General features: G+C 42.0%; 2 protein-coding genes across 4 annotated transcripts; one reads left to right on the top strand and one right to left on the bottom strand.

Moving 5' to 3' along the window:
- The first annotated feature begins 290 nt into the window (after positions 1 to 290).
- Positions 291 to 13618, top strand: PCID2 (PCI domain containing 2). Of its 3 annotated transcripts, XM_050915355.1 has the most exons (15): positions 291 to 478; positions 577 to 667; positions 2201 to 2290; positions 2828 to 2901; positions 3646 to 3711; positions 4254 to 4295; positions 4789 to 4843; positions 6546 to 6649; positions 7382 to 7457; positions 7583 to 7724; positions 8833 to 8933; positions 10970 to 11043; positions 11210 to 11335; positions 11547 to 11670; positions 12686 to 13618. In XM_050915355.1, the coding sequence occupies exons 2-15, from the start codon at positions 632 to 634 to the stop codon at positions 12773 to 12775; spliced, it is 1200 nt and encodes a 399-aa protein (XP_050771312.1). In that variant the 5' UTR covers positions 291 to 478; positions 577 to 631; the 3' UTR covers positions 12776 to 13618. The 3 variants fall into 3 exon arrangements, with proteins under 3 accessions (XP_050771312.1, XP_050771313.1, XP_050771314.1); XM_050915356.1 differs by lacking the exons at positions 291 to 478; positions 577 to 667; positions 2201 to 2290; ... (1 more) ...; positions 3646 to 3711; positions 4254 to 4295 and adding an exon at positions 4516 to 4533; XM_050915357.1 differs by lacking the exons at positions 291 to 478; positions 577 to 667; positions 2201 to 2290; ... (2 more) ...; positions 4254 to 4295; positions 4789 to 4843 and having other exon boundaries at positions 6635 to 6649; positions 7357 to 7457.
- A 575-nt stretch (positions 13619 to 14193) lies between these two features.
- Positions 14194 to 24392, bottom strand: PROZ (protein Z, vitamin K dependent plasma glycoprotein). The gene is made up of 8 exons (XM_050914306.1): positions 24326 to 24392; positions 22575 to 22738; positions 21481 to 21505; positions 18382 to 18495; positions 16812 to 16943; positions 15447 to 15532; positions 15244 to 15367; positions 14194 to 14705 (listed from the first exon to the last, which is right to left on the bottom strand). The coding sequence occupies exons 1-8, from the start codon at positions 24390 to 24392 to the stop codon at positions 14194 to 14196; spliced, it is 1224 nt and encodes a 407-aa protein (XP_050770263.1).
- Between the last annotated feature and the right edge of the window lie 639 nt (positions 24393 to 25031).

Raw genomic sequence — 25031 nt, 5'->3', positions numbered from 1 at the left:
GCTGGCTCGCGCCCCGTGCCTTGCTGGGTTACCGGAAGTGCGGCGGCAGTTGACGGAAGCGCCGTAGCGACTGCCGGAAGTGCCGCGGCTTGGCTTGAGGGTGGGCTTGCGATGGGGCAGGGCCGGCCGGGGCTGCCGGGGGTGAGGGCGAGGGGCGGAGGGGCCGCTGGGGGCACGCTGGGGGTGCGGGGGACGCGCGGGCAGGAGCGCGGCGCGGACGGGTGTCCCTGCGCGCAGTGGCGTGGGAGCAGGGCCGCGTCCCGCCACCGCGCTCCTGCCTAGTTCTAACGTCCGCCCCCCGCTTTCGGCGCCCGCGGGCCTCTCAGGGCGCTCTGCCCTCCTCGGGGCCTTTGTGCCAGGGTTTCTGCTCCGCACGCAGTTTCCCCCGGCAGGCAGCGTGTGTTTGTGCTCTGCTCCGCTTTCCCCGCCGCTGCGTTCCCGTACCCGCAGGCTGGCAGCAGCTGCCCACCAGCGAGAGGTTCGATAAAGTCATCCCGCGTTTCCTCAGAGTGAAGAGGGAATCTGTGTGAGATGCTCTCGCTTCGCTGTTCTCTTAAACTCCTGTTCGTCTTGCAGAATGTGATACAACTGCGTTTTATTTGGGACTCCTGCCTCTTCTACTTATATTTTAATGGCGCACATCACCATAAATCAGTATTTGCAGCAAGTAAGCAAGTTTTTTTATTTGTGGGCACTGTTAAGAGTATTTGGATGTATTTTTCTTTGCTGTAAATATGTTACCTCGTTTAAGAAATAAATCAACCTAGAATGTGTGGTATGGCAAAGAAATATACTTCTTAAGTCTGTATTAAGTATGCCGGCTGTGTGCCAAGGATGTGTGTCTGGAATTTCTGAAAAGTGTGATGGTTACTGATATAGTGGATAGTGAAGTAATTTATACATAAGAACTGACGTGGTGGGATTGTGTGTGTGTGCAGTAACAACTGCAGCTCAGGGATTCAAGAAATACAGGGATTTAAGAAGTACAGAAGTGTGGAGACACGGTGTGTATGGCACGGAGGATGGAGAGACAGGAGCAGGGTTGCAAGGATACCAGCTGGACTGAACCCTGAGTGTCAAGCTTCTAGTGTGACCACTCTTACTGCTTCTTTCTGAACCATCATATTTTCATCATTGTTATCTTACTCGCTTCCATCAAGATCAGTCAAGTCAATTGAGTGAAGGACACAGAAAGAGAGTAATTGTTTGGGTTTTAGTCTCAAAAATGGAGCGACTGAGATCTCTCAGGATGGTGATCTGCTCTGAAAAGTCAGCATCTTGTCCAGTTGACAGTCCATTTAACATTTAATAAGAAAAACTATTTCCAAAACATAAAATCAGCTCTCCTTTACTTGAAAATAACCCACCAATCTCTGAAAGAGTTTAAGCAGTTAATTTTCCCTCTTTTGCTGCTTCCCTTGCTATTTTAGTCTATGATTTTTCCCATTTGGTATGAGCTTTCCATACAGAAAAAAGATTTTGGGGTTTTTTTCTATCAGGACACAAAAATATGACAAATAAAGCACAAGCAGTGGGAAACGAACTCTTAAGAAGTAATATCTAAGACTGCTTCCACAACTGAAGAAATTTCCAGCTTCATGTCACAATAAGCTGCTCAGACCATTTTTTACAAGGAGTTATCTTTAGCAGGAAGCAGAATTAAACCATCCTCCCACGGAATATAACATTTACAGTCTTGACAGGTTTCAAAAGTATTCTATACAGATGCTAGTCTAGTATCAGACATTGCCTTTGGAATGATAGCTACGCGTTTAATCTACCTGTCTTCATTTTTAAGCGTTGCTCAAAGGTTGTTTATGCCTTCACGTATATGTTTGATGTCCATAAGTCCAACTAGAATTTTAAAAAGCTTAACCAAATCTGGCTCGCCACTGGTGTTTTACAATGCTAAACCCAGGTAAGTTGTTTGGGGATTCTCTGGTTTGCTCATATTCTACAAATAAGGAAAAAACCACAACAGTGTTCACCCTACCTTCTCCCTGATACTTTTTTGAAAAACAGGTGTATTGAAAGTACAATATTGATTCATTTAGTTTTAAACCTTTAAAAACTCACATTTGAGTTAGTATTGAGGTGGATGAACAGTGGTAACAAGAAGGTGGCTTCTGTAGTCATTTGTAAATATGTTGTATGGCTGCGGCTGGATTTTATTCTGTAATGTGGCTGTTTTCTTTGGTAGGTACAAGAAGCCATTGACAGCAGAGACGGACAATTTTGTGCGGAATTAGTATCGTTTAAACATCCACATGTTGCAAATCCAAGGCTACAGGTGAGAATCTGTTTTCAGTTTTCCTGGCTCTCTACATGGGTTCTTTTCCATTGGAGATAAACCTCAGAAATCTGTTTCACAGGCCAGAGCAGGATCCCCTTGTAGGTTTGTTTCCCTTTACTTCTTACAAGGATATTGTATATTTCCTTTTTTTTCCTGGATGGCGTTTTGTGTTCCACTTTGAATTGTGTTCTGGATAGATACAGTCTTGAAAGTCCCTTCTGGCCAGGTCTACGTTAGTAACGTGGCACAGTGGAAGTGACTGTAAAGTGAAAACCAGTGGGTAACAAGGGTCCAGCGTTTGTGGTATATGCATTTCGGATGCTTTTATTTAAGGCTAGCTGTAATCAGGTTCTGGAGACAGAATGCACACTAGCAATTCATTACACTGGATGTGATTATTAATATAACTTAAGGTTCTGATAGATAGCAAAGGCGTGTATGCATAAAATTGCCATGACAGAATATCCATATGATGTTCTGTTTCTGGTGCATTGGATGTTCCTTTAATGTTTCGTTGATTTATTCTATATTTAGCTTCCGTCTCCAGAGGAGAAGTGTCAGCAAGTTTTGGAACCACCGTATGATGAAATGTTTGCAGCCCACTTAAGGTAAAGATGGACCGGGAATGTAAAGTCAGTTTTGAGGCATCCAGCAGGGATGGGGAAGGATATCCTTAAGTTTACTTAGTTATTTTAAAGGGCTTACATCTGAAAACTTGGTATTTATTACTCTTATAAATAATACTAGAACTGCAGGAAATAAAGACCTTCTCTTTCCTCTCCACGTAAAGTTTGCTTTATATATGTGGTAGTCATCTGCTTATAGCCATTGACACAGCTTTGGTTTCGGTGCTTGCGGTTTCCTTTGGTCTGCATTTACTAGCTACACGAGAATTTAGAGTGGAATAAGTAAGGAAAATAAATATTTTTAAAAGGGAATTTTAGTCATAAAAGTACTCTTAAGACAGCTTTAGGACCTAAGTAATTCTGTGAGGCTTTTATTTAAAAAATTTCTGCATTAACACGTCTTTAGTTCACTTTCAACAGTCTTGGAATTTTTTTTATCTGTGCTAGTCTTGGTGACAGTTTCAATAAGCATTAGCATATTACAGTTGATACTGTACATATTATAGAAACAGATCCCCATTCATGTCTCACATCAGTTTTCTACAATTGTCAAGCTTAGTGGTGTGTTAAAATACTTGTGCCATTTTGTGAGGAACATTTCTAATCATATTTCTGTGTGTCTTTTAAATAAACTGTAAAGCTCTATGCCTGTTAAGAGGCAAAAAGAAATATTTGTCTTGCGTATATGATATTTTCTGATGCAGTAATGCACCTTTTCTTTGACAGGTGTACTTACGCTGTTGGAAACCACGACTTTATAGAAGCATACAAATGCCAAACAGTTATCGTCCAATATCCTTTTCCATAAATCTCATATATTATTTTCAGATTAACTATGTGTCTTGTAGAACAAGTTATCTTTACCCCTTTTAAAATGTAATAGAATGTGGTCTGCTTCCAAATACACTTCAGCTATTTAGGTTCTTAAGCAAGGAAATCCAGATACACTCTTCTCCTTTCAACTTTCTTGAGGACTAAGAAGGAATCTGTCACTTGGCTCTAAAATAGAAAATTCATTTCTTGCAGTGTATAGGAGACCCTCAAATCATTAACGTACGTCCCAGTTTGTACTTGGCTAGAGGGGAAGATACTGATAAAGAAAGCTGCTATCTTATTTCTAAGTGGCCAGTGTTTCTTACTGCTACTGCCACACTGAGGAGTGTGTGGCTGTGCTCATGTTCTTCCCTGCGACATCTTTGCATCCTGACTCCTCATCTACTTGCTGCATTTTTGGTTTCTACCCATTCATGTAGTAATATACGGTACCATTCAACTGCTGTTTTTAAAATCTGTGCTTCATTTGATAGCATTTTAAATTCTCCTAAATACAATACATCTTTCCTGCGAGCATTTCAGGCACATAAAGAAGAAAACTGGTGAGTATATCATAGAGAGCTGCTAGAAACTAGACTCTCATGTTTCCCTAGTGTAATACCATAGTAGCCAAACTAAAATTATGCCTATAGTTTTTAGTTATCCCCAGTGACACTTAAATGCAGCCTAATTGGTTTTGCTGCCTGTTTGAGTTTTTAGGTCCAAAAGTGTGAAAACTAAACATCTGAGCTTAATTGCGTAGAATGGTCCATAAATAAACACGTGAAGAATTTGATCAAGGTGAGATGGTATTTTATTAAAGCCACAGTAGAAAAGGTTTCAGAATTAATTCTTCCTCCAGTGTAGGATTTTTGAAATGCTGAGATCTTGAAGACCTTTCCTTTTAAAGAGTGCATCCTTCTTTATTTAAGGATTAATGTATACTTTTCTAGTTTTATGACCAACTAGCAAAAAAAAAAAAAAAATGCTTGTTTCTCATGTCTTACTTATTGCATGATTTGCATATACTAAGTATACTATGTTTTACTTTTCCAGGGCTTTACCTATTATGTATGCTGTAGCCCTCGATCTTCGAATTTTTGCTAATAACGTAAGTAGATCTGATTAACAGCCTCATTAGTTTTATCTGTTAGGATTTTCCATGGTGGAAATATTTTAGACTTTATTACGTAGCCTAATTTTGCTCAGTGCTGTTTAACTCATTGTTTAGGATTTTGTTGACACACTAAATTCATCCAGTCCTATTGAAAAACTAGGTTGCCCAGTCTGCCCACCTCCCATTTGCGGCTTGAACTAGAGAGGTTCTGAGGACCTGCATGTAACTCACAGCAGTGCTTAGAGCATATGAAGTGATTAAGTACTGTCTTTATAAAGTAGCGTGGTGGCACAACTCACTGTTTCCATGTGTTATCCTTGGGATTTGGTGGAGATTTTTATAAGGGTGGAGATAACCCAGACAACTGAGCTAATGTAACCGCTCACCACATCTGAAGAGGGAAGTTTCTGCCTTCTTTCCCCTCTTTCAGCTGTGTGTACTGCTTTTGATGTTCACTGGAGCCCTTGCTGAGCCCATACAACTGCTGACAAGCAAAAAACCCCCCAACTTTACATTGTTTTTCTCAGGCTAGTGAATTAAAGTAGTTTGTGTAGGGGTCTATTGAAAACTGCTAGGCCAAGGTAGGTGGCAGGGTCGTGATCTTGCTCCTAGTCACTTTACCTGAAGAGGTGAAGCTAGAGTTCAAGTTAGGTTAGAGTTTGACAAGATCCAGTATTTTCAGTGTTCGTCCCCTCAGCACTTTCTTGTGCCCACCCGCCCACAAAAGAACACATTTGGCATGCTTGCACAGAGAATATTTTTTGTGTGCATGTGCCTGCTCTGTAACAAGTCTCAATTCTCAGTCTGAATGAGGCAAATTCGTATATCTGAGATGCATGAGAAAGGGGAAAGTGGGATCAGTCATTCTGGAAGTGTTTGAACTCTGTCTTCTAACCTTAGTATATTCAAAGGGTGCGGATACAGAGAAGACTTCTGCAGCAAAGGATGCATTTCCATTTCTTTTCCTTATGTTTCAGCTAGTGAGAATGCAAGCATTATAATAAAACTTTAGAAAGCACATAGTAAATATCTACTTGCTGGTTTTTTCCCCCACTCTTCTTTATTGTTTAAGTTCTGCATTAATCAGTGCATGGATCTTTCGCATGTGTTGGCAACTCTTTTTTTTGTCTTGCCACTGTAACATGTTTTCCATTTCTTCTGCAAGTCACAGGTCCTAGCAGTGTGTGTTATTATTAGAAAATATTGATTATGGTTTAGAAATGAAGTCTAGCCTTCATGGCTGTGGAGAGAAGCTTAATTATGAATTCTAAAACTCAGACTCCATACCTGAGGAATCATTTTAGTTTGCTTTTGTTCAAAAGACATTTTTTTGCTAGACTTTTGGTCTTTGAAAACTTGAGTTGAAGTGTTAATGCTCCAATTGAGCTATCAGATGATCCTGAATTTGGGTTTCCAATTGCTGCATTAAGCTTTGTGGCACTAAAGGTAATAGCGGTCAGTGCTATTTTCAAAGGACTGTCCTCCTGTGCATTAGGTTTGGTACATGTTCAGGAGCCTCTCTGAGTGTTTTCTTTTACTCTGTGACCTTGACTGCCTTCTAGATTTGGGGGATAGCAGGCATGACAAATCTATTGCTCTAATACTTTATAAAATGCTGTGTTAAGGAACTAAACTGTTTACAACCCAGCGAACCAGGATGTAGAATTACATACTGTTTCTTGCTGTGTAATGATAGGCAGATCAACAGCTAGTGAAGAAAGGGAAAAGCAAAGTGGGCGACATGTTGGAAAAAGCAGCAGAACTGCTGATGAGCTGTTTTCGAGTCTGTGCCAGTGACACGTAAGTGAAAGATCCTCTATAGAACTTGCACTATTAAATGTTAAGAACTTAATGAACTTTACGTAAGATTTTCCCACTTACTAAGACCATATCTGGATAAGAATGAACACTTCTGAGGCTCATTTCCTCTCATTTATAGTCTGTTCTCTCTTGACTATTAACTACAGCTGGAGAGGCCTTCCTTCAGGTTTAACATTCCTAGCAGATGTTTGGAGGGACTGATTATGTCCCTGTTTCTCAGGAAAGATCATTAACACTTTTGTGCCCTGTTCAGTTGTGAAGTTTGGTTCATTATGATTAGATGGAAAAGAGGTGACTCTTTGGTTTTCAGTCTTAGCAATTTTAACACTTCAGAAGTGGAGGAAATGCTTTTTTTTCCATCTTGCTTTCACCTTGAATATTGTAAGCAACTCTGTGCTAGTGTATGTGTTACCTGCAGACTGGAGTGAGGACCCTGATGCAGATGAATTATATTTTGCATGACACCTTTTCATTATGTTGAGAAGAAATGTAGCAGAGCTGTTTAAATTTAAGATGGGAACACATCTTCTGTTTTGACAGTGCTGGTATGGTTTAAGACAAGGAGTTTGGTCTTGACTTTTATTTTCAGACACCTATTTTTACCCTAAAAATCCATAAAATATCTATGGAAGGAATTTACCGTAAGGACAAAGTTGTCATTTTCTTACAATGTTGAGTACTAGTAGGTTTTTTTCTTTTTTCTTATGACAGTCGAGCAGGCATTGAAGATTCCAAAAAGTGGGGCATGTTGTTTCTCGTGAATCAGCTGTTTAAAATTTATTTTAAGGTAGGGTTCAAGTCTGTTAAGCTGTGTTTTGTATTTCGTATTCTAAGTCAAACCCACCCTTTTTTTATATGATACTATCTATCTACACTCTCTGAGTAAAATGCAGTTGATTTTTTTTTTAACAGATCAACAAGCTCCATCTATGTAAGCCCTTAATTAGAGCAATTGACAGCTCAAATCTGAAGGATGAATATAGTATGGCACAGCGAGTTACATACAGATACTATGTTGGACGCAAAGCCATGTTTGACAGTGACTTTAAGCAAGGTACTGTGTGCCAGTAAGACAGCTTTAAAGTCTTGCTGCTTGGTGTGAAATCTGGCTGATGTCGTGTGTGTGTGACTCAAAATGTGTGTAGAAAGTGCAGTTGTGTTTGCATTGATCAAAGGAAAAGTCATGCTGAAAGATCCAAGGCCCACCGTCTGAGTCAGATCAGAGATGAGATTACATGACACTTCTAATTGTAGTATTTGCCCAGTTTTAAAATATTTGTGTCAGTGAAGTTCTCTGTAGTCTTATGCATTATGTGTGTGCATAATAAAATGTATGAGCATCCAAAAGAATAGGTTTGTAAAAGGTTTCACAAAGGAGGCTTTGCGACTCTCTTGTCCTCTTTAAGTTGATGTATGCCATGTAGGAAATCTTCGGCAAACTGTACTGTAGAATTAGTTTCTCAGTGCATTGATTTTGGAAGATGTAGAAACCGCATTTCTGAGATTTCTAATAGATTCATTAATAGAAATGCTTCTAGAGCTAAGGTGTACAACTTTCATCGCTAACTGAAGCCCCTGACCAAAATCTATTCTAGAGCCAGTTTTGTTGCTCTAAACAATGTCTTCTGCCTGTCAGGCTTGTCATTTTTCTCTCTCAGTGAAAACTGATGAGAGATTTTCATGTTGTCATGCTGTGTGATCTCACTGGCACGTTTCTGCAGCTCAGCAGATGTGTGCATCGCATGCGGCTTACATCCACTGAAGAACCTAATCTGTGAATTTAGAAAACAGAGTTGTGTTTCATCAGCGCTTCTTGAGATTCTCCCCTCCTGTAATAGTAGCACAATCATATTACTGAAATGAGCTGAAAATTCCAATGTTGCTTGTAACTGTTACCTCTGACATCTAGACCTTGACAAGTTTTCTTTGACTTTCTGAAGGAGGACTTATTTTTCTGGTAATACTTCGTATTTTGTGTGACTTCCCCATAATTCTTACAGCATTTTTCTTAATGTATTTTGATTGGTGTGATTCTTTTTTATATAATTTCAAATATCATGTGTTTAAGCTAGAGATGGACATTGAGCACAGAATTTGGATTACAGTTTTAATCCTTTTTTGTTGTTGACTCATGTTACTAGCACTTTTATTTGTGTCTGCAGCTGAAGAGTATCTGTCATTTGCCTTTGAGCACTGTCACCGCTCAAGCCAGAAGAACAAAAGAATGATTTTGATCTACCTGCTGCCAGTAAAAATGTTGTTGGTGAGTAGATGTTACTCTTTTAAATAATTTTTTGGGGGCAGATAACCAAACTGATGCTCAGTATTGTTCTTGGTTTTCCCTTATTGGAATTCAGAGGCTATCTGTGCCTGACCCCCATAAGAGCCAGCATATGCACACTTTGTTGTGTGAGGACAAGAAGCGTTGAATTGTCATTTATAGCAACACAGGAAAGGAGAAAAGGGGGGAGGGAAACAGCCGAAACAAAAATCCCACTCTCCTTTCCCCCTGCCTTCCTCCCATCCCTCCTAAAGGTGCAACCTGAGGTTACTTCTGTAATAAAGATAACTTTGAATTCTTTGGAGGAGCACTTAACAGTGTAACTTATGTCATGTAGCAGAGTGCCTGCCTGGTGATCAGCTGCACAGATGGGCCAGGGAATGTGTGGATTCACTAGTACAAATGTGTCTGCTTCTTTCACCTGGTGAAGGGAAGGAGGATGTGCAACTGGATGGCTGAAGACTGTTGAAGGGGGGTTGCCACAGGAGAGAAAGGATTCCAATCTTTGGATTTTCTGTTGGTACCTTGTACATTTGCCCATTTGAGGCATGTCAGAAGAGTCATGAAGTAGAGCATTTTGGTTTTGAACAAATCAGTGAAGACTGGGTGCTATTTGATCATTTCATCTTTGTATTAAAAGAATTAAGCACATCTCTGCTTCTTGCTCCTGTCCTTTCCCATGTGCTGTGCTAGCGTTTGTGTATCCCTGAGTTAGTGGGCTTATGCTAACAATTAATTCAGTGTAACTGAGGGGACAAGAACTAGATTTCAGAGTTTCCTGTTCCTGGCCCTATTGCCAAAGTTAGCCACGGAGAATGTTATCGCCTGCTTCTGCGAGTTGCCATCTTCCAACTTTGCCCCAGCCTATTTGTGACCATCCTCCCTTTTCCATTCAGTGCTCCCTTTCCAGTCCCTTGCAGTGTGAAGTGGGTAAAGGGGAAGCATAGTGGGTATGATGATTGGCTTCTGTTTTTCATTTTTTATTTATTGACTTTCTTACTGGTTGTTTTCAGATCAATCAATGGTAGGGTTGATAAAGGAAAACTAGCAGTCTTAAAAACTTTGTCCCAGTCCTGACTGAGTGCCTTAAACTGGCGGGTCCATTAGTGCCTAGAATTACTGTGGCTTTTCTGGAGCAGTTCTGGTGTACAAGAGGCACTAAAGAAACTAGATAAAGGTCATTGTTTTTACAGTTGCTTTTTTTTTTAATCAGAGCCCAAACATTAACCTTAAACTGTACTAAAATAGCTTGGTGGGTTTTTTTTATTCCTAGCAGCTCTCAGTAAACATGCAGCTGAGTTCTGCTCTCAGCTAATACTTCAACCAGGAAAGGAGTTACCAACAGCATAGCATGATGGTAACTAAATTTAAAGTCTGACCCAAGTCAATGTGCAATCTGATCTCTGCTGTGCAGGGGGAAAAAAACAAAGTTTCTTTTTGATAGTGTAGGTGGTTCAGTCTTGCCTGATCTAGCAATGAGATTTAATTTTGTTTCTTTAAATTTAAACTTTCTCTTTTTTTGTTTTGTTTTGTTTTTTGAGAGGACATTTTTATTTCTGCACGGAGGCATAGTGAAGAAAAAAATCTAGTACAGACTGAGCTAGCACCTGACAGTGCTGAAGCACTGCTTGTATTATTAGTAATGCTTGGGATTCCTGTGGTTCTTCTGTTTGCAGATTAGATCATACAGCCATGACATAAAATTTGGATCTGCCTAGGCCTCATGTCACAGGCTCTTGATTTTACAAGTTTGATAACTGTTCCCCAACATTAAGAAATACTAAGTCTCCCTAAACCATGATAAATAGGTAGTTATCACGAGTTGAGCTACAAGGTGTTTGGCAGGGGCAAGGCGGCTGTCTTACAAATAGTTTTATTCACCTCTTATTCTGTACCAAAAAAAAAAAGTGGTTAAACATTTGTCTTGTTCTCTAACAAATGTTTTTATAGCTTACTAGATTACATTTAAAATGCATTTGACTTTACCCTGGAAAACTTGGAAACTGTTTATTTTTCAGGGCCATATGCCAACAGTTCAGCTCTTAAAAAAGTATGACCTTATGCAGTTTGCTGAAGTCACAAAGGCTGTGAGGTATGATGATTGTTTTATTGCATTGTGTGTTAGTTCAAAAAGTATTAAGTAAAAGGTATTTATTTGGGATGATTGAGGAAGGCAGGGGAGGGATATTCCTACCAAGTCAATTTCCTTTCTCGTTTGGGTGAGACCTTCTCATGTTTTCATTTCTTCATCCTTGTAGTGAAGGCAATCTTCTCCTACTGAATGATGCTCTGACAAAGCATGAGACCTTCTTTATTCGATGTGGAATCTTTCTTATCCTTGAGAAGCTGAAAATCATCACGTACAGAAATCTCTTTAAGAAAGTGTAAGTATAACAAAACCTACATTTTTGCAAAAGCAGATTTAATATAGTTTCACCTAAGACTGAGATAGAAACAAATATGCTCCTTAATTCTCTCTGAGAGAGCTGAATTCCTGTTAAAGTGAATTTATTGTAGAAAGGCTGTTTTTCTAAGAACCAGAATTTTTAACGGATTGTTTCTCAATAACAGTTTTTTTCCTGTTGTTTCTTTCAGGTATTTACTACTCAAAACCCATCAGTTATCTCTAGATGCCTTTCTGTTTGCCCTGAAATTCATGCAAGTAGATGATGTTGATATTGATGAAGTCCAGTGCATTTTAGCTAACCTTATATATATGGTATGTGCTGCCCACTTGTTGTCTGGTCCTTCCAGACTTCAGACAGTAAAAAATATTAGGTAGAGAATAAAAGTTTATTACAAAATCATATCAGTAATCCCAGGTGTTCTTGTGTAAAAAAGTTGATTCACTTGTGCCCAAAGTGAAATGTTTTCATTTGCCCTGAGGGCTTCCTCTGGTTCCTGCCTCTTTTGCAGGAGTCAGTTAAAATTGAAGTTGAATTTTACATTACAAATCCAGTACTGACACTTCTATATATGCATAAATACTGATTTAAAAATACAAAAATTGTAACTGGGACCAAAAGGGATTTGTTCTTCTGCATTTGAAGTAGGAGACTCTTGACATTCTAACATTAGAAAAAATTAAAACCAGATTTCTTTGGTTTTGTTTCACATTTTGTCTTTTAGTCTTAGTGGATCTCCACTACTCATGAACAGATAAAGGCTCGAAATCTAGAGATTTCTAATAAATCAGAGGTTTTGGAGCAGCATTGCAGTGTCAGCAAGAAAATGAACCACTTCTCTGTTTCTGAAACAGATTATTTGGTGTGGTCTAGGAGTAACAGAGGGTGGGATTAGGTCACTGGAAGATTTCTTTCAGTTTTACAACACTACATCTGAAAAGGAAGTAGTATGTCATTTAGTTTATTAGGTATGGAATAGTGATTAATTAAAATCCTAATTTTAAAGTGAGCAAGAGTAAATTTAGAAACTTCTGTAGAGCTCAGTCTCTTCAAGGAAATGTAAGCAGACCTGTAGGGGGCCCTGGCAACAGGCTCTCAGTCTGAGAGCACCGTTAGTACACAAACGTGGTTATGGTTCCAACTTTCTGCTTACTCTCTGAGTTGACCCACTTACATAAATTGGATCCTTATAGATATTAAGTACAGTAGTGCAGTGATGATGGAGTATACACACATAGCTTTGCTTGATGTAGTCTGAGGACAGCTGAGGTTATAGGCATTGTGTTACCAGCTTCCAGTACTAACACGGTCTTTTTCTCCTTCTGCCAGGGTCACATTAAAGGCTATATATCTCATCAGCATCAAAAGCTTGTGGTCAGTAAGCAGAACCCATTTCCTCCGCTGTCAACAGTGTGTTGAGTATTGCGTCTTCTCCATGCAAGTACTTTTCAGGTACTCAGCCTGCCCAGTGGCGCTGCTCCTAATCACCCCGAGAACGTTGTAAATGACCTGGTTCATGTCCAGGACTGCAATACCAGGAACTGTTTGTGGCTCCTTTCCCAGAATGACCAAGGCTGCCAGTGTTACAAAGTGCGTTGGAATGAAATGCTAACTTTTCAATGATAGTTTCCGTAGGCTTTCTAGATCATTCAAAGTATTTCGTGAGGAAATAAAGCAAAGCATTCCAAATTCCTTCCAAACTACTTACAAGCCTTTATAAAGTACTTTGTGTTACTATTTGTGCATTTATCTTTCAGGGAGAAGTATCATCCTTTGTTACTTGTGTTAATCCATTCTGCAGAATGGAAATGATGTTTTTTTCAATGGTTTCCATTTTTTTTTTAAGTCGCTTCAATAATTGTGCTGGTATTAAATACTCTTTTCAAGCTTTCTCTAAAAACTAGAGAAGCACTTGACACCAAAAGCTTTACTGTGTCAGTGATACTTACGGGTTCAAGTAAATGCGGGATTTTTGTCTGTAGGTGCCCACAGATGGGTTTGGGTTTTTTTAATTCTGGTAGTATTTTGTTTCATTTTTGTTATGAGGAACAAGAGCTTATCTAAGTAACTTATCCACACTCTGTTTTATTCTGCTTCTGGGGAAAACACTGCCACCAGATCCATTATTTTAAGTGTTACTGCCTTGGGGGTTTTGTTTGTTTGTTTGGGGGTGGTACAACGTAACTTTGCCCGTAGTGATGGGATGGTAGTTTTGGGGTTTTTAAATTATTTCTAAAGCAAATAAAACATTTTTTTCCCCTCTTTGAGAGTTGGGTTTTATTTTACCTACTAACTGACGTGGACATAATTCACAAGGGAAAACACAGGTACCATGTATGACAGGAAGCATTTTTTAGTGTGATGAGAGTGTCAAGTCCTACATCAACATAGGCATTTGAAGGCTTGGAGTTCCCCTGGTCTTCATAAGTTTTACTTGTATGGGTGCTGAAATAAGAATATGAATTTGCTGAATCAAACCTCAGGGTAACAAGAATTAAAAAGACTCATTTCCTTCTAGAGACATTTAAAATCCCAGAAAAACATCAATGCTTTTTGAGTTTTAGGATGAACAGTTCTAGGAAACTTAAAGTTTAGTCACTTTTTAGTAAAATAACTAGGTTTACTGCATCATGACTTTCACAGTACTGTGCGTCAGCAGAAGGAGGAAAGACAGACGGGCTTTTCTGTATGAATTGGAGTTATATACGTATCATCATTGCAACTTCCATTGCTGCAAATCATGATAGAGAGTCAAATGGGTGCGCTGGCTGCATCCAAATGTTTCCTTGCAGTGAGTGGTAGGGCTTTGGTGCTGGAGGGCTGGTTGTGTTTGTGTCTTATTTCATTTTTTGTTTAAACCATATCATATACCTCGCGGTGTTAGTGAATAGAAATGTTTCCCAGTCAGTGTCTTCTAGTGGCCAGGATCCCAGGATACCAGTCAGAAACCAAGTGCCCTTATACTCGGTAGCTAAAAAGCTTCCTCCAGCCAGTCGTTTGTCTACGGCCTCCTGGAGGTGTCCACAAAACTGTCTGTTTGTGAGGCTTATGTTGAGTATTTGTTTGCAGTCCTCAGCAGGAAGGTATGAAACCTGCAACTCATCACCTTGAAGTTCATCACCTTCCATCCTCCAGCCACTGACTGTACCAGCCAGTTTTGGAATTAAAACGTGTTCTGCAAAGTCTCTTTCGGGGGTGCATACAGGAAGCTGGTGGTTGTTGCACTCAACATGCTCTTGGAGTTGTAGTAACGCAATGTTGTTCTCACCAGTGTCTTCATCATACCGGATGTGTATGTGTTTCTCACTAACTTGCATTATCTTCTCAGCTCCACTTGTTCCATTAGGCCCTGTGAAGGAATGACATTTCACTGCTCTTAGGAATAATTTATCAGAGACCTGAAAACTGCATGCGAACTGACAACTGCCTAGTTATGCTGAGAAATACGTGCAGTAGAGAAACTAAAGGCGCTCTTTCTTGAAATCGCTGCAGTAAAGGTAAACTAGGAATGATATATTTACAGCTTTTTAATGCTGTGTAGAAGCGTGCATAATTTCAGAGGGAAGGACAGATATCCAACAAGAGAAGTGAATTTTGGCATGAAACAAAAGCCATCTCTAAATCCACCTGGTTTAGCTTATCCCTAGGTGCTGAGTTCTGAATTGCATTTGAGAAGCAGTTGTCTCCCTGCTTGGCTTGTAGGGAGGTATGGGGCAGCTGTAGTTCTAGCTAAAGATACTTACTGAGATGCTTAAATGAGATGACAGCAGACTTGTTTCCTTTAACAAAATTTTTATGCAGCAAAAAATTTAGTAAGCTTTTTTTTAAAATTAGCTTGTCAATACTGAAGTGTGCTGCAACAAGAGAAAATGTGTTTGATCACCTACCAGCACCAACCCTGATTTCAAAATGGCTGTGCAGAAGGGCACACTCTGCTGTAGTCAATACAAAGTTACTTTTTAGCAGCACTCCTCCACAGAAGCCCTTCCCTTCTGAGTTTAGCAGCAGGACCTAAGAAAATGCAAAAAGACAATAGATAGCACTGTCCATGTGAGATTGAGTGATGGGTTTCATGAGTTGCTAGAAATACCTGCCAAGGAAACCGCTCATCGCGTTTCTTCCTGGTTTCACTTATCAGATTATCCCTGTCTTGAAGTCTGCCACATGCACATTGATCTAGCAAATGAATTTAAAAAAAAAAATCAAAACCTCATGCTGTATCATTTCAAGACAACTAATACCTGCAAATACCTTACTGCTTCCCCCTTAACTTTGGGGTTTTGTTTTTGCACCAAGGAAAAGGAGAAGGACAATTTCTCAGCTGGTGAAAACTGGAATAATTTGCTTGGCATCTGTAGTCTAATTAATAGCTTAGCGATGGCACTGAACATTTTGGGTCGTTGGGTTAGTCTTGCGGTGACCAGATTTCACTGTGTCTGTAACTAATGACATGAGGCTTTCCCTCCAGCCAACCATCAGCACAGCTTGCTTCCTCATCTTTGCATCCTGTATCTGAATTGCACCAAATACCTGATAGCTGTGGCCCAATCAGGACAAGGTAAATCCTGGGTTTTCCTTGTTAAAGCTGTTACTCTAGGGATGCGCATGCCTTTCTGTTCTGGTTCAAACAGCACGCATGCTTTTCAAATGCATCGCCCAGTTATCTGCATTCATCACGCTTTCTGTTTGCCTTGTGGCATGGTCTTGGGTCACGCAAACTGGATTCTGTTCAGGTGAAGCTAAACCAGAAGACACCCTCCAGCAGCACGCATAACGTACTCTCATAGCTAATGGGTGCTTAGTCCACAGGACCAAACTAGAGCTAGTCTGAAGTAAAGCCCGCCTGAAATGTGTACTGAGTGTGGACATCAAGCCTTCATCACCAAAAGTGTGGCTCTACAGCTCAACTCCTATTCGGCTACCCTACTTGCTAATATAGACAAGGGCCTAAGTGTACTACTGTGTATTTAGCAGACCTAGTTCATAAGGGGTGAGATTGAATGAGATACCTAGTATGAGATTGAAAAAATGAAGAGGGCTGCTGCTTCCAACTAATTAGTATGGCAGCAAATGTTGCCCTTCATTTATCAGACCATCAGGTGCCTGGTCGGAATCAATTGAACCTCCTTCCTAAAGAGACGGGTCTTCAGCGGAGTTACTCTTTACCGAGCATAGGAGTGGAAAACCTGGCCCAGTGAGTGATATGTAGGATGATGCAAGTCCTCTCTGCAGACACATGTTTAAATGTTCAAAGCAAATATCACTTCTTTTACCACTGCTCTGGCATCTTGGGTCGTGGTCCCTAGATTCCTCCTTTTTCTGCCCAGTTTGGAAGGTCAGTAATATTCTCATCGCTTGAGTCTCCAAGCGGGCTGATCGCATCTGGATATCAGATGGTGGCCTGCCCACCCCAGCACCGAGCACGTGCCCCCTCTACTTCCATGCTCACACCTACCTAACGCGATGCACTGTTTTTTGTCCTTCCCGAGCTCATAGCCATCAGCGCAGGAACAGCGGTAGGAAGTACTTCCTGGGTAGCAGAAGTGGTGACATCCTTCCTTTGCGTGGTGGTGACATTCATTTTTAGCTAAACAGAACAAGCAGAGGAAAAGTTGGGAACAGTTCAGCTGGAGTATTCTTGCATAGCTTGAGTCCTCTTTACTAAGCATTTTATTTTTACTCGCTTTGTGTGGAGGTGAGTAGGGACTCTGGCTGGGTAGCATTTCCTGCCATGTTGTTTTTCCCCTTGTTAAGCAGAAATTGGAGACAGCTGAGTCTCTGCAGCATCCACAGACTTGTTGCAAACTGTGCTCACCCAGCACCTCCCTGCACCAGACTGTCTGCACCTCTGAGTTTTGGGGAGCATTAGCCAAGGGGCAAACTAGGCCTTCCATGTGAACCCATGGAAGGATGCCATGGGTTTTCGTTCTGCTCTCAAACAAACCACTTAAGTATCTGCAGCGGGGGAACTGTTGCACATGTTGAGAAGGCAGGTATTGCTTGAGGAAGAAGGCGGCTAGAGCTTTCTGTTTTTCAGCAAAAAACAAATGCATAGCTCTTATTTCTCATGCTTGTGCTAAGAAACTTAAAATTAGCAGCTGGCAAAGGTAAGAAAAAAAGAAAGGAAGTATTAATCACCTTTGAAACATGCTCGGTCAACTTTCCATAGCTGAGCAAACACTTAAACCTTCAGCACAAAGCAACAGGAGGAACAGCCATTTGATGGTGGATCTAGCTCACACGTGGAGAAGTAGCAAAAAACCTCACATAATGTGGGTCTCTGAGGCTCATGCTGAGCAGATCCAGTTCCCAGCACTGGTCCAAGCTCTGTCACCTTCTGCGCTCCCCCAGAAGCTGGTCACAGTCACACCCCTTACACAGAAAATGACCCTGCCTTGCGGCAGCCAGGGCGTCTCCCACCCCAGGGGACCTCCGGGCCAGCAGAAATACTGATGTAAGGGCTGGAAAGTAGAACCTGGCAGATGTAAAAATGTAGGATCCGGCCTAGGGTGTTTTACGTGCCAGAAAGCGTCCGTTCTGCTTTACGCCTTCTACACTTCCACTGAAAACGGTTTGTTTTCTGGAGTCCCTCTGTCCTGAGGGACTGTCTTGTGGGTGTGTGTGGCCTGGGAGGCACCGGGGTGGCTGGAAGGCCAACCTGGCACTTCACCCCTGGTTCTTCTGGCCATGTGCCGCCTGGGACTGCGGCAGGACAAGCGGCCGGGGAGCGTGGGCAGCAGTGGCAGGGCTGCCTTTGGAGCCCGCCCATGAGGGAGACTTGCTTCAGCCCTTTTGCCGCGTCCCCAGAGAAGGGAGGCTCAGGGGGAAGAGGCAGCCTCTGTAACCTCGGGATGCCACAATGTTTCAGTAGACAGGCAGCACACATCACCCCTGCTTTGCCAAGAACTGTGTGTTTTAACCTAAAATACGATAACCGGCCATAATGAGAAAGCTGCGTATGGTTTCCCGGGGACCCCCTACAACAGGAGGAGATAGGGCTTCTCCGAAGCGGGGCGGTGCCTTACCGAAAGCACAGTTCTCTCCCTCGTAGCCCTCGGCACAGGTGCAGGTGTAGCCACGAATGCTGTCCTCACACACGCCGTTGTGCTGGCAGGGGCTCGACGAGCACCTCCTGCCACCTGAAGAAATGCCGCAGGAGAGGGATGAGTCACCACCACCGCTGACCTGGATTATGCAGCACCCTTCCCGGCACACGAGCCGCTCAGAGAAGCATTGCGAAAAGCAGTTTGGAAGGAAATGGGCTATGGCTCACCGAACTGCTCCTCAGGAGTAATTTTAGCTCCTCAGGAGTAATTTTAGCCCAAGTCTGTGCTTCCAGAGGTGCTCCCGCAGCCCTTGGCGGGGAGGCTGGGGAGTGCCCAGAGGCAGAACCCACTTCTGGAGGACGGTTGGTCTGCTTCAGGGAAAAGCACTGACTTCTTACAATTCATGCGCTCATTGCAAATGTAACGTAAGAAAACCGGTGGTTTAGGTCTCCCATGTTAGGTTGAAATGCACTGGATAAAAAAGCTGGCATCAAAATTATACAGCAAGCAACATCAAAATAGGAGGAAATCTGGGTTTTACACATCTGTACAATTATTATAGAGCAGCTCAGACACTAGCAAGCTTAGTCTTTCTGAAAACCTGAACATTGAAACCAGAGGATGCCTCACTACAGGTGAAGCACCAGGCAGAGCTGCCAGTCTCCCTTTAAGCTGACCACTGGAAAGGCTCCAAAAGAGTTTGGAAATGTACTCCAAATAACAATTGCTTATTGTAGACATGAGCAATCAGGGAGCAAGCCAGAAAAGCCTAACATGGGACATGCTCTCCAACCTTTCTAAAATTTAAATCTTCCTCAGAGAGTTTAACTTCAGTCAGCAGGCTGCCATAGTTGATATCAGGGATGGAAAGGTGAAAACTCTGCCTGGTACTGGGAAAAAAACCCCAACCACCATCCGCTCAGGCTATGGGTACATGTATCTTTTAGCTTTAGTGGTACTGAAATACTGGCTTAAAGCAGTTACCACCTTCAGCCCACCTGCAGTCAGGTGCCACCAGCATACCCTGGCACAATTTAGGTCTACTGGGAGGGTTTTTGGGTGGGTTAGGGGGGGCTCATCAGCATAGCTGAGCAGCTAGAGTTGAGGAGTGAGGACCTCCAGCAGCAGTGGTGGGTAGCTGGAGCTAGGGAAGGGCTACACCTGCAGCCTGAAGCAAATTAGATAGTTTCAAGCCTCTGAAATGCATGCTCAAATATAGGTAAGGAAGTCTCAAAAAATGCCTCGGGTCAGGTGAGGTTCTGTAAGACTGGGAAAAAAGTAAACCTAGCGCCTAGCTTTATTAAAGGAGGAAAGAGAAGATTCCAGGGATTATAGAGAAATAGGCATGATTTCTGTTACTGGAAAGCTACTGGAATGATTAAACTGTTTGTAAGCACCCAGCAAAATAAAAAGGTGGTAAGTAACAACCAACATGCATTTTTCAAGATCAAATAATCCAAACCAAAGAAATCTAGTTGTATTATAGGATAAGGGACCTAGTGGGGAATCAGCGAACATCATAGAATAGAAATGTCTCAGATGACGTTGTCATTAAGTGAGCTAGGAAAACAGACTACTATAAGGCACGCATAAAACCGTTTGGAAAGTGATGTTTAAAGAGAGGTTATCAACAGCTAAGTTTATACTGTTAATAAAAAGGGGGTCAGGGACAAGTCTGTCCTCAGGCCAAGTGCCCTGACTGCGTACATCCACGCCAGAGCAAGATGCCGCTACATCAGCTTTGACTTGAAGAGGCCAAGGTGGAGCAGTACAAAACAGAGCCAAAGGGTGAGCCAGCAGTTAGGTGGGTGGTCAGCCTTTCTTCCCCAGCCCTCTTTTATTCACAATGCAGATTTACCCACTGTACCCTGGACTATGGGGGGAAAGCAACATGGATAGCAGAGGTCTAGAAAATGAATTTTTTGGAAGACAGGATGAAGAAATTTATTTAGTGAGGAGGAAAGAAGCCACAGAGATGCATGGCAACACTCTTCAAAATGTTAGAAAAGACATCACAAAGAAGGAAACACACACTGCTGTTCTGTAGGAAGAAGACAGGACATAATGGCTTTTAGTTACAGCAAGGAAGCCACCCCTGAGGCCGAAGCCAGTAATGTGTCCTGGTTGTGGCTAAGCTTGTTTGGATGGACCATTCTCAACTGGTTGCCCTTCTCTCTTCGTAGACTAGAGAGGAAGCCTGCATGACGTGCTTAGTACAAACATCCAGTAACTGAAATTAGGAGAAGTTAATCCCACAATCACAGAAGTAATGAAAGGCCACATATTTAGCATCATTCTTCATAACATTTGTATCACTGATGGGATTCTTCTATGCAACGGTTCCCTGGACTCAGTGTTTTACTGGTTTATGCAGAAACTTAATACTAACTGCTGGTTTTGTCACCTCCTTACTCACTGTCTAAACCTAAGATTAGAAATTAATAAAAACTAAGTAAAAAACAAGAGGAAAAACCTAGGACGAGGCATGCAGAAAAGAGGGAGGGAATAGGGCATAGTCACCATAAGCTGGTGCCCCAGGCTCCTTGTTCAGGAGGCATCTAGTTACATCAGCCCCTCAGCTTTTATGGATTCGTTTCTTGCCTTGAAGGCTGCCAAGGGATGATGCAGTGCCAGGGTCCAGAGTTTGCAGACAGCCCAGTAGCTTTTAACACCTATTTATGTCACTCAGGTTTAAGTGCTAGGTTTGTATTTGGGAGGTTTTGCTCGTAAAGCTGTGCTACTCTATTGTATCAGCAAAGCAGACTTTCTCAGGTCCCAGGTTGTTTCAGAATAGCCTTAAGTTCAGGAAAAGAAATAGCCTATTTACTATGATAACATCTACTCACCTTCAACCTTTATTCGCTTTGCAGTCTTAAATGTTTTTTCCTATTTATTACTTTTTTAAACCTTTCACATCAACACTTTTCCTCCTGCTTTACTAGAAATATGACAAATAGCAACTGGGTGTTTCTTGTAGGACAAACTGCTAAAAACTCTTAGAAAACCAGCATTGGACTGAATCATAATGTTCACAGTGTGACACCACTATGAAGGTGAGAAATCAAGAGGCCAGCTTACCGTAGTAGGCATCCCAAAACATTTTCTGAAAAAAAAAAAAAAGGAAAATTAGATTTTAATTCTCAAATAATATAATCTTCCATAAATATTTCGGTAAAACAAAAACATTACATGAGAGAATATGTATTATGGTTTAACGTTTACACAGTTGCACAACTACAAATTCTGCCCTGCCAGCAAAATTTGAATGAGATGGGAGGGGGTTTGCATCCTGCTTATTTTATTGTTTCTTAAGAAGCTGTAAAGGAAAAGAAACACTTTGCAGGCAAGAGAGGAACAGCTGAATCCTTTAGCAATACAGCATCCTGGAAAAACTGGCCGGCCATTGTCTCTCTGGCGTGCAGCGACCTGGGAATGACCCCATCTTGTCCTGTCCTGTCCTGCTTGTCCCCCAGCAGGTGCTGCTGGAGGCAGAGGGGACAGCAGAGAGTGGAGCTGCAGGTCACTAACACTGGTCACCAGCACCCTGTGCCCCGCTTTTCCCTAGGTACTGCAGCCAGCTCTTTCCCTGAGGGGACACTTCTCCCCACTCCCTGTACCTCTCCCCACCTGCCCCATCAACCTTCCTCAAAGCACCAGGACTGCCCATGGGCAGCCTGATGGTTTCCCTGCAAACACAATCTCCGGCCAGGTTCCCATTCAAGAGCACAGCATCCTGCTGTACATGTCAGGAGGGCCTCTTGTACGAGGGGACTTGCAGCCGCTGACCAAGTGAGCCTCTTTCTATAGGTCTCACTACTTGCTGGTGCATCGCTTCCCTCCATTCCAACACCCCCTTGCCCCTCCTGGTCCCTAAGGGATGCTGAAGCTGTATTTCTGTGTGTGGTCAGGATGGGACAACAGCCATATACTTTCGCAACATAAGGCGCAGGACACATCATTTTCAGGAGGGGGCTTTAAAAGTGTCAGAGCTGACCTCTGCATTTCCATTTTGACCACTGAAGACACCTGCTTTCTGCCTGCTGAGGTGGGAAGTGCAAAGACTTCACAGGGAGAGAAAGCCAAGAAAATGAAGCTGGCTGTGGAGCTGTATTTGATAGTAAAGGACCAAGGCAGTAATTTTTATTATGCATGCAGGAAAACAAAATACTTACAAGCATTTCATCATTTTCAAATACTTCTCTTGCTTCTTCCTGCGTACATCTCTCTTCGAGGCATTCTCTTTCCAAGCTGCCTTGGAGGACCTCCTCCAAAAGTAGGGAACTGGCACGCCTCTGTCTCTTGATAACATTGTTTGCATCATCAGCTGATATAAACACTGGAACGTTGTATGACAAAATGCTAACGTAAGTACTTAGATTCATTTCCTCATATACTTCTACCTCCTTTTTTTAAAGAGAAATCCTTTAAACTTACATACTGAAAGACCCGTACTTTTTTAGCCCAAACTCAGCTGAGGAGTCGTGACTTTTTACTTTTGGGGAGTGCCTGACTTGCTCCCAAGCAGGGAGCATTTGAAGCCCTTCCCGACACATTTTTTTCCCGCGCCAGACACACAGAGCAGTGTTGCTGTGGCACGGCCAGGGAAAGGGGAAAAGTACTATCATAAAGGCAGAGGCTATTTTGTAAGACCGCATGGGCCTTTCAGACTCATCAGTAGAAGTGAAAATGATTTGTATTAATTTACGATGATGGACCCAAACTGATGCCCTTCAGTCTGACTTCACAGGGATATTTTGCTGAGAAGCAAAACCATGACATGGCTGAGCTCTCAATCAAATCTCTCTTACGGAGAATAAATAAAAGCTAACCATCAGCAATGCTCAGAAAAGTTAAAATGGGTATATCATACAACATCCTTTATGTGGAAGACCCCATAATCTTTTTGATTTGAGTAAAGAGGACGAGAGATCAAAGACTTGAGAGTTATCAGATCTTAAAAGTCTTCTTTCTAATGATGCCCACAACAAAAATTGCCTGCCAGCGGGACAGCTGATGCTGTGCTGGAGCCTGTTGCCTTTGACATTAAGCAGTATGTGGCTGTGCATGTCAGCATGTGTTTGTCAGTTCTCCTGTGCTTGGAAAGCAAAACCATTGGGGCAGGGACTGGGGTTTTTTTGTGTTTTATATAGTGTTTGGGGGTCCAGCACTGCTAGGCACAAAGGTTGAAATAGTCAAAAATATTAGAATTGGAAAAAGTGACAGCAATAAAAAATTATTCTGAAACTGCATACAAAGGCTTAGTTATGCTTTTGAAGGATATCTGATAAGCAACAGGCTTGCATGTGATATTAAAAAAGAAAAAAGAAAAAGCTTAATGACTGTTTTGCATTTTAAAGTGTTGTCTGACACCCTAGTGCACAGTTTCTGCCATGCAGTGGTTCCGATGCATCCAGCATAACTGGCAGTGCACTTCTGCTGCTGCCTGGGGCATTTTGACCTTCTTAAGCAGTCACCATCTTTTTCTTCCTTGCCCAGCTCCTCCTTATCTTTGACAAACCATGGAGGATTAATACAGAAACATAAATTTCTTCAAGCTATAATAAGCATGCATCTCAGCCTCTTTCATAGGATTCTTTTATTTCAGCAGCAACTAGAAATATAAAACAAAATTCTCTTTCATATCTGGGGCACTCTTTAAGAATGATAAGAAAAGACAAAATATTACCCTGGTGTAAATGATGGGACTTCAGAATTACATCATTGCCTCAGCAACTTACCGCAGTTTTTACTTAGCTATATGAGATGAACAGGAGAAATGTAAGGAAAATAAGGGACAGACAGTTTTCAGTGATGTCACCCTGTGCTACAAAGTAAACAGGATACAAGGTACAAAATTACTGGTGTTCTTAGAGGAGCAGTAGCACAAATCAGAATCAAAGCCACAACAAAACAAAGGCCATACCTGTCTGCTCTGTCTGAAGGAAAAGGGCAGAGAGAAGAAACAACATTGTCCAAGAGCACCTTGCCATTGTTACCCTCTGAGCCTAATGGCCGCCTGCCTGCATTCCTGCAGCTCTTGGGGGAAATGGCTACATGAGAGATGTTGAAGTTTAAAGTCCAGCTGCTCATGAGAAAACAAAACCTCTAAGGGCAAAGCCTGGCCTCAATGTCAACACATGAAAAAAAACCTCAAAAAAAACCCCTGCTCAGTGGTGCAACAGTGCCCCTTCTCTTAGTGCACTGGCTGAAGGTGGAGCAGGTTTGCCAGCTCTACTGAGAGCTGCTCCAAGATTTGGGTATTCCTCCCACCTCCCAGCCTTCACTTACCGTAACACAAAACAGGGAGAGATGAACAGTATGAATGTTTCTTTGTACAAGAAAAAGCACAAGCTGGATGATGACTACAGGATCAATTTTATGGCGTGGCTCTTTCATACACTGTCCCCACAAAACATTTGCCAAGGCTTAGCTGCACTGGTCAAATCCCATCAGGTTTTGGAGCAACCAAGCAACCAAGCATGGGATTTCCCCCATAGGGATGTATCTGAACGGATATGGCATTTTTCTTTTTCACTGTTCGGTTTGTACTGCCCAGCTACGAAGGAGAGCATGGGAAACTCTTCCTGACTGCAGGATCCCGGTCACACACAGACACACGCAGACACACA

Source organism: Gymnogyps californianus, chromosome 1 (genome assembly GCF_018139145.2).
Source record: "Gymnogyps californianus isolate 813 chromosome 1, ASM1813914v2, whole genome shotgun sequence".
Classification (NCBI taxonomy): domain Eukaryota; kingdom Metazoa; phylum Chordata; class Aves; order Accipitriformes; family Cathartidae; genus Gymnogyps; species Gymnogyps californianus.
The sequence above is the reverse complement of the archived record's forward strand: the minus strand, read 5'-3'. Positions and strand labels throughout refer to the sequence as shown.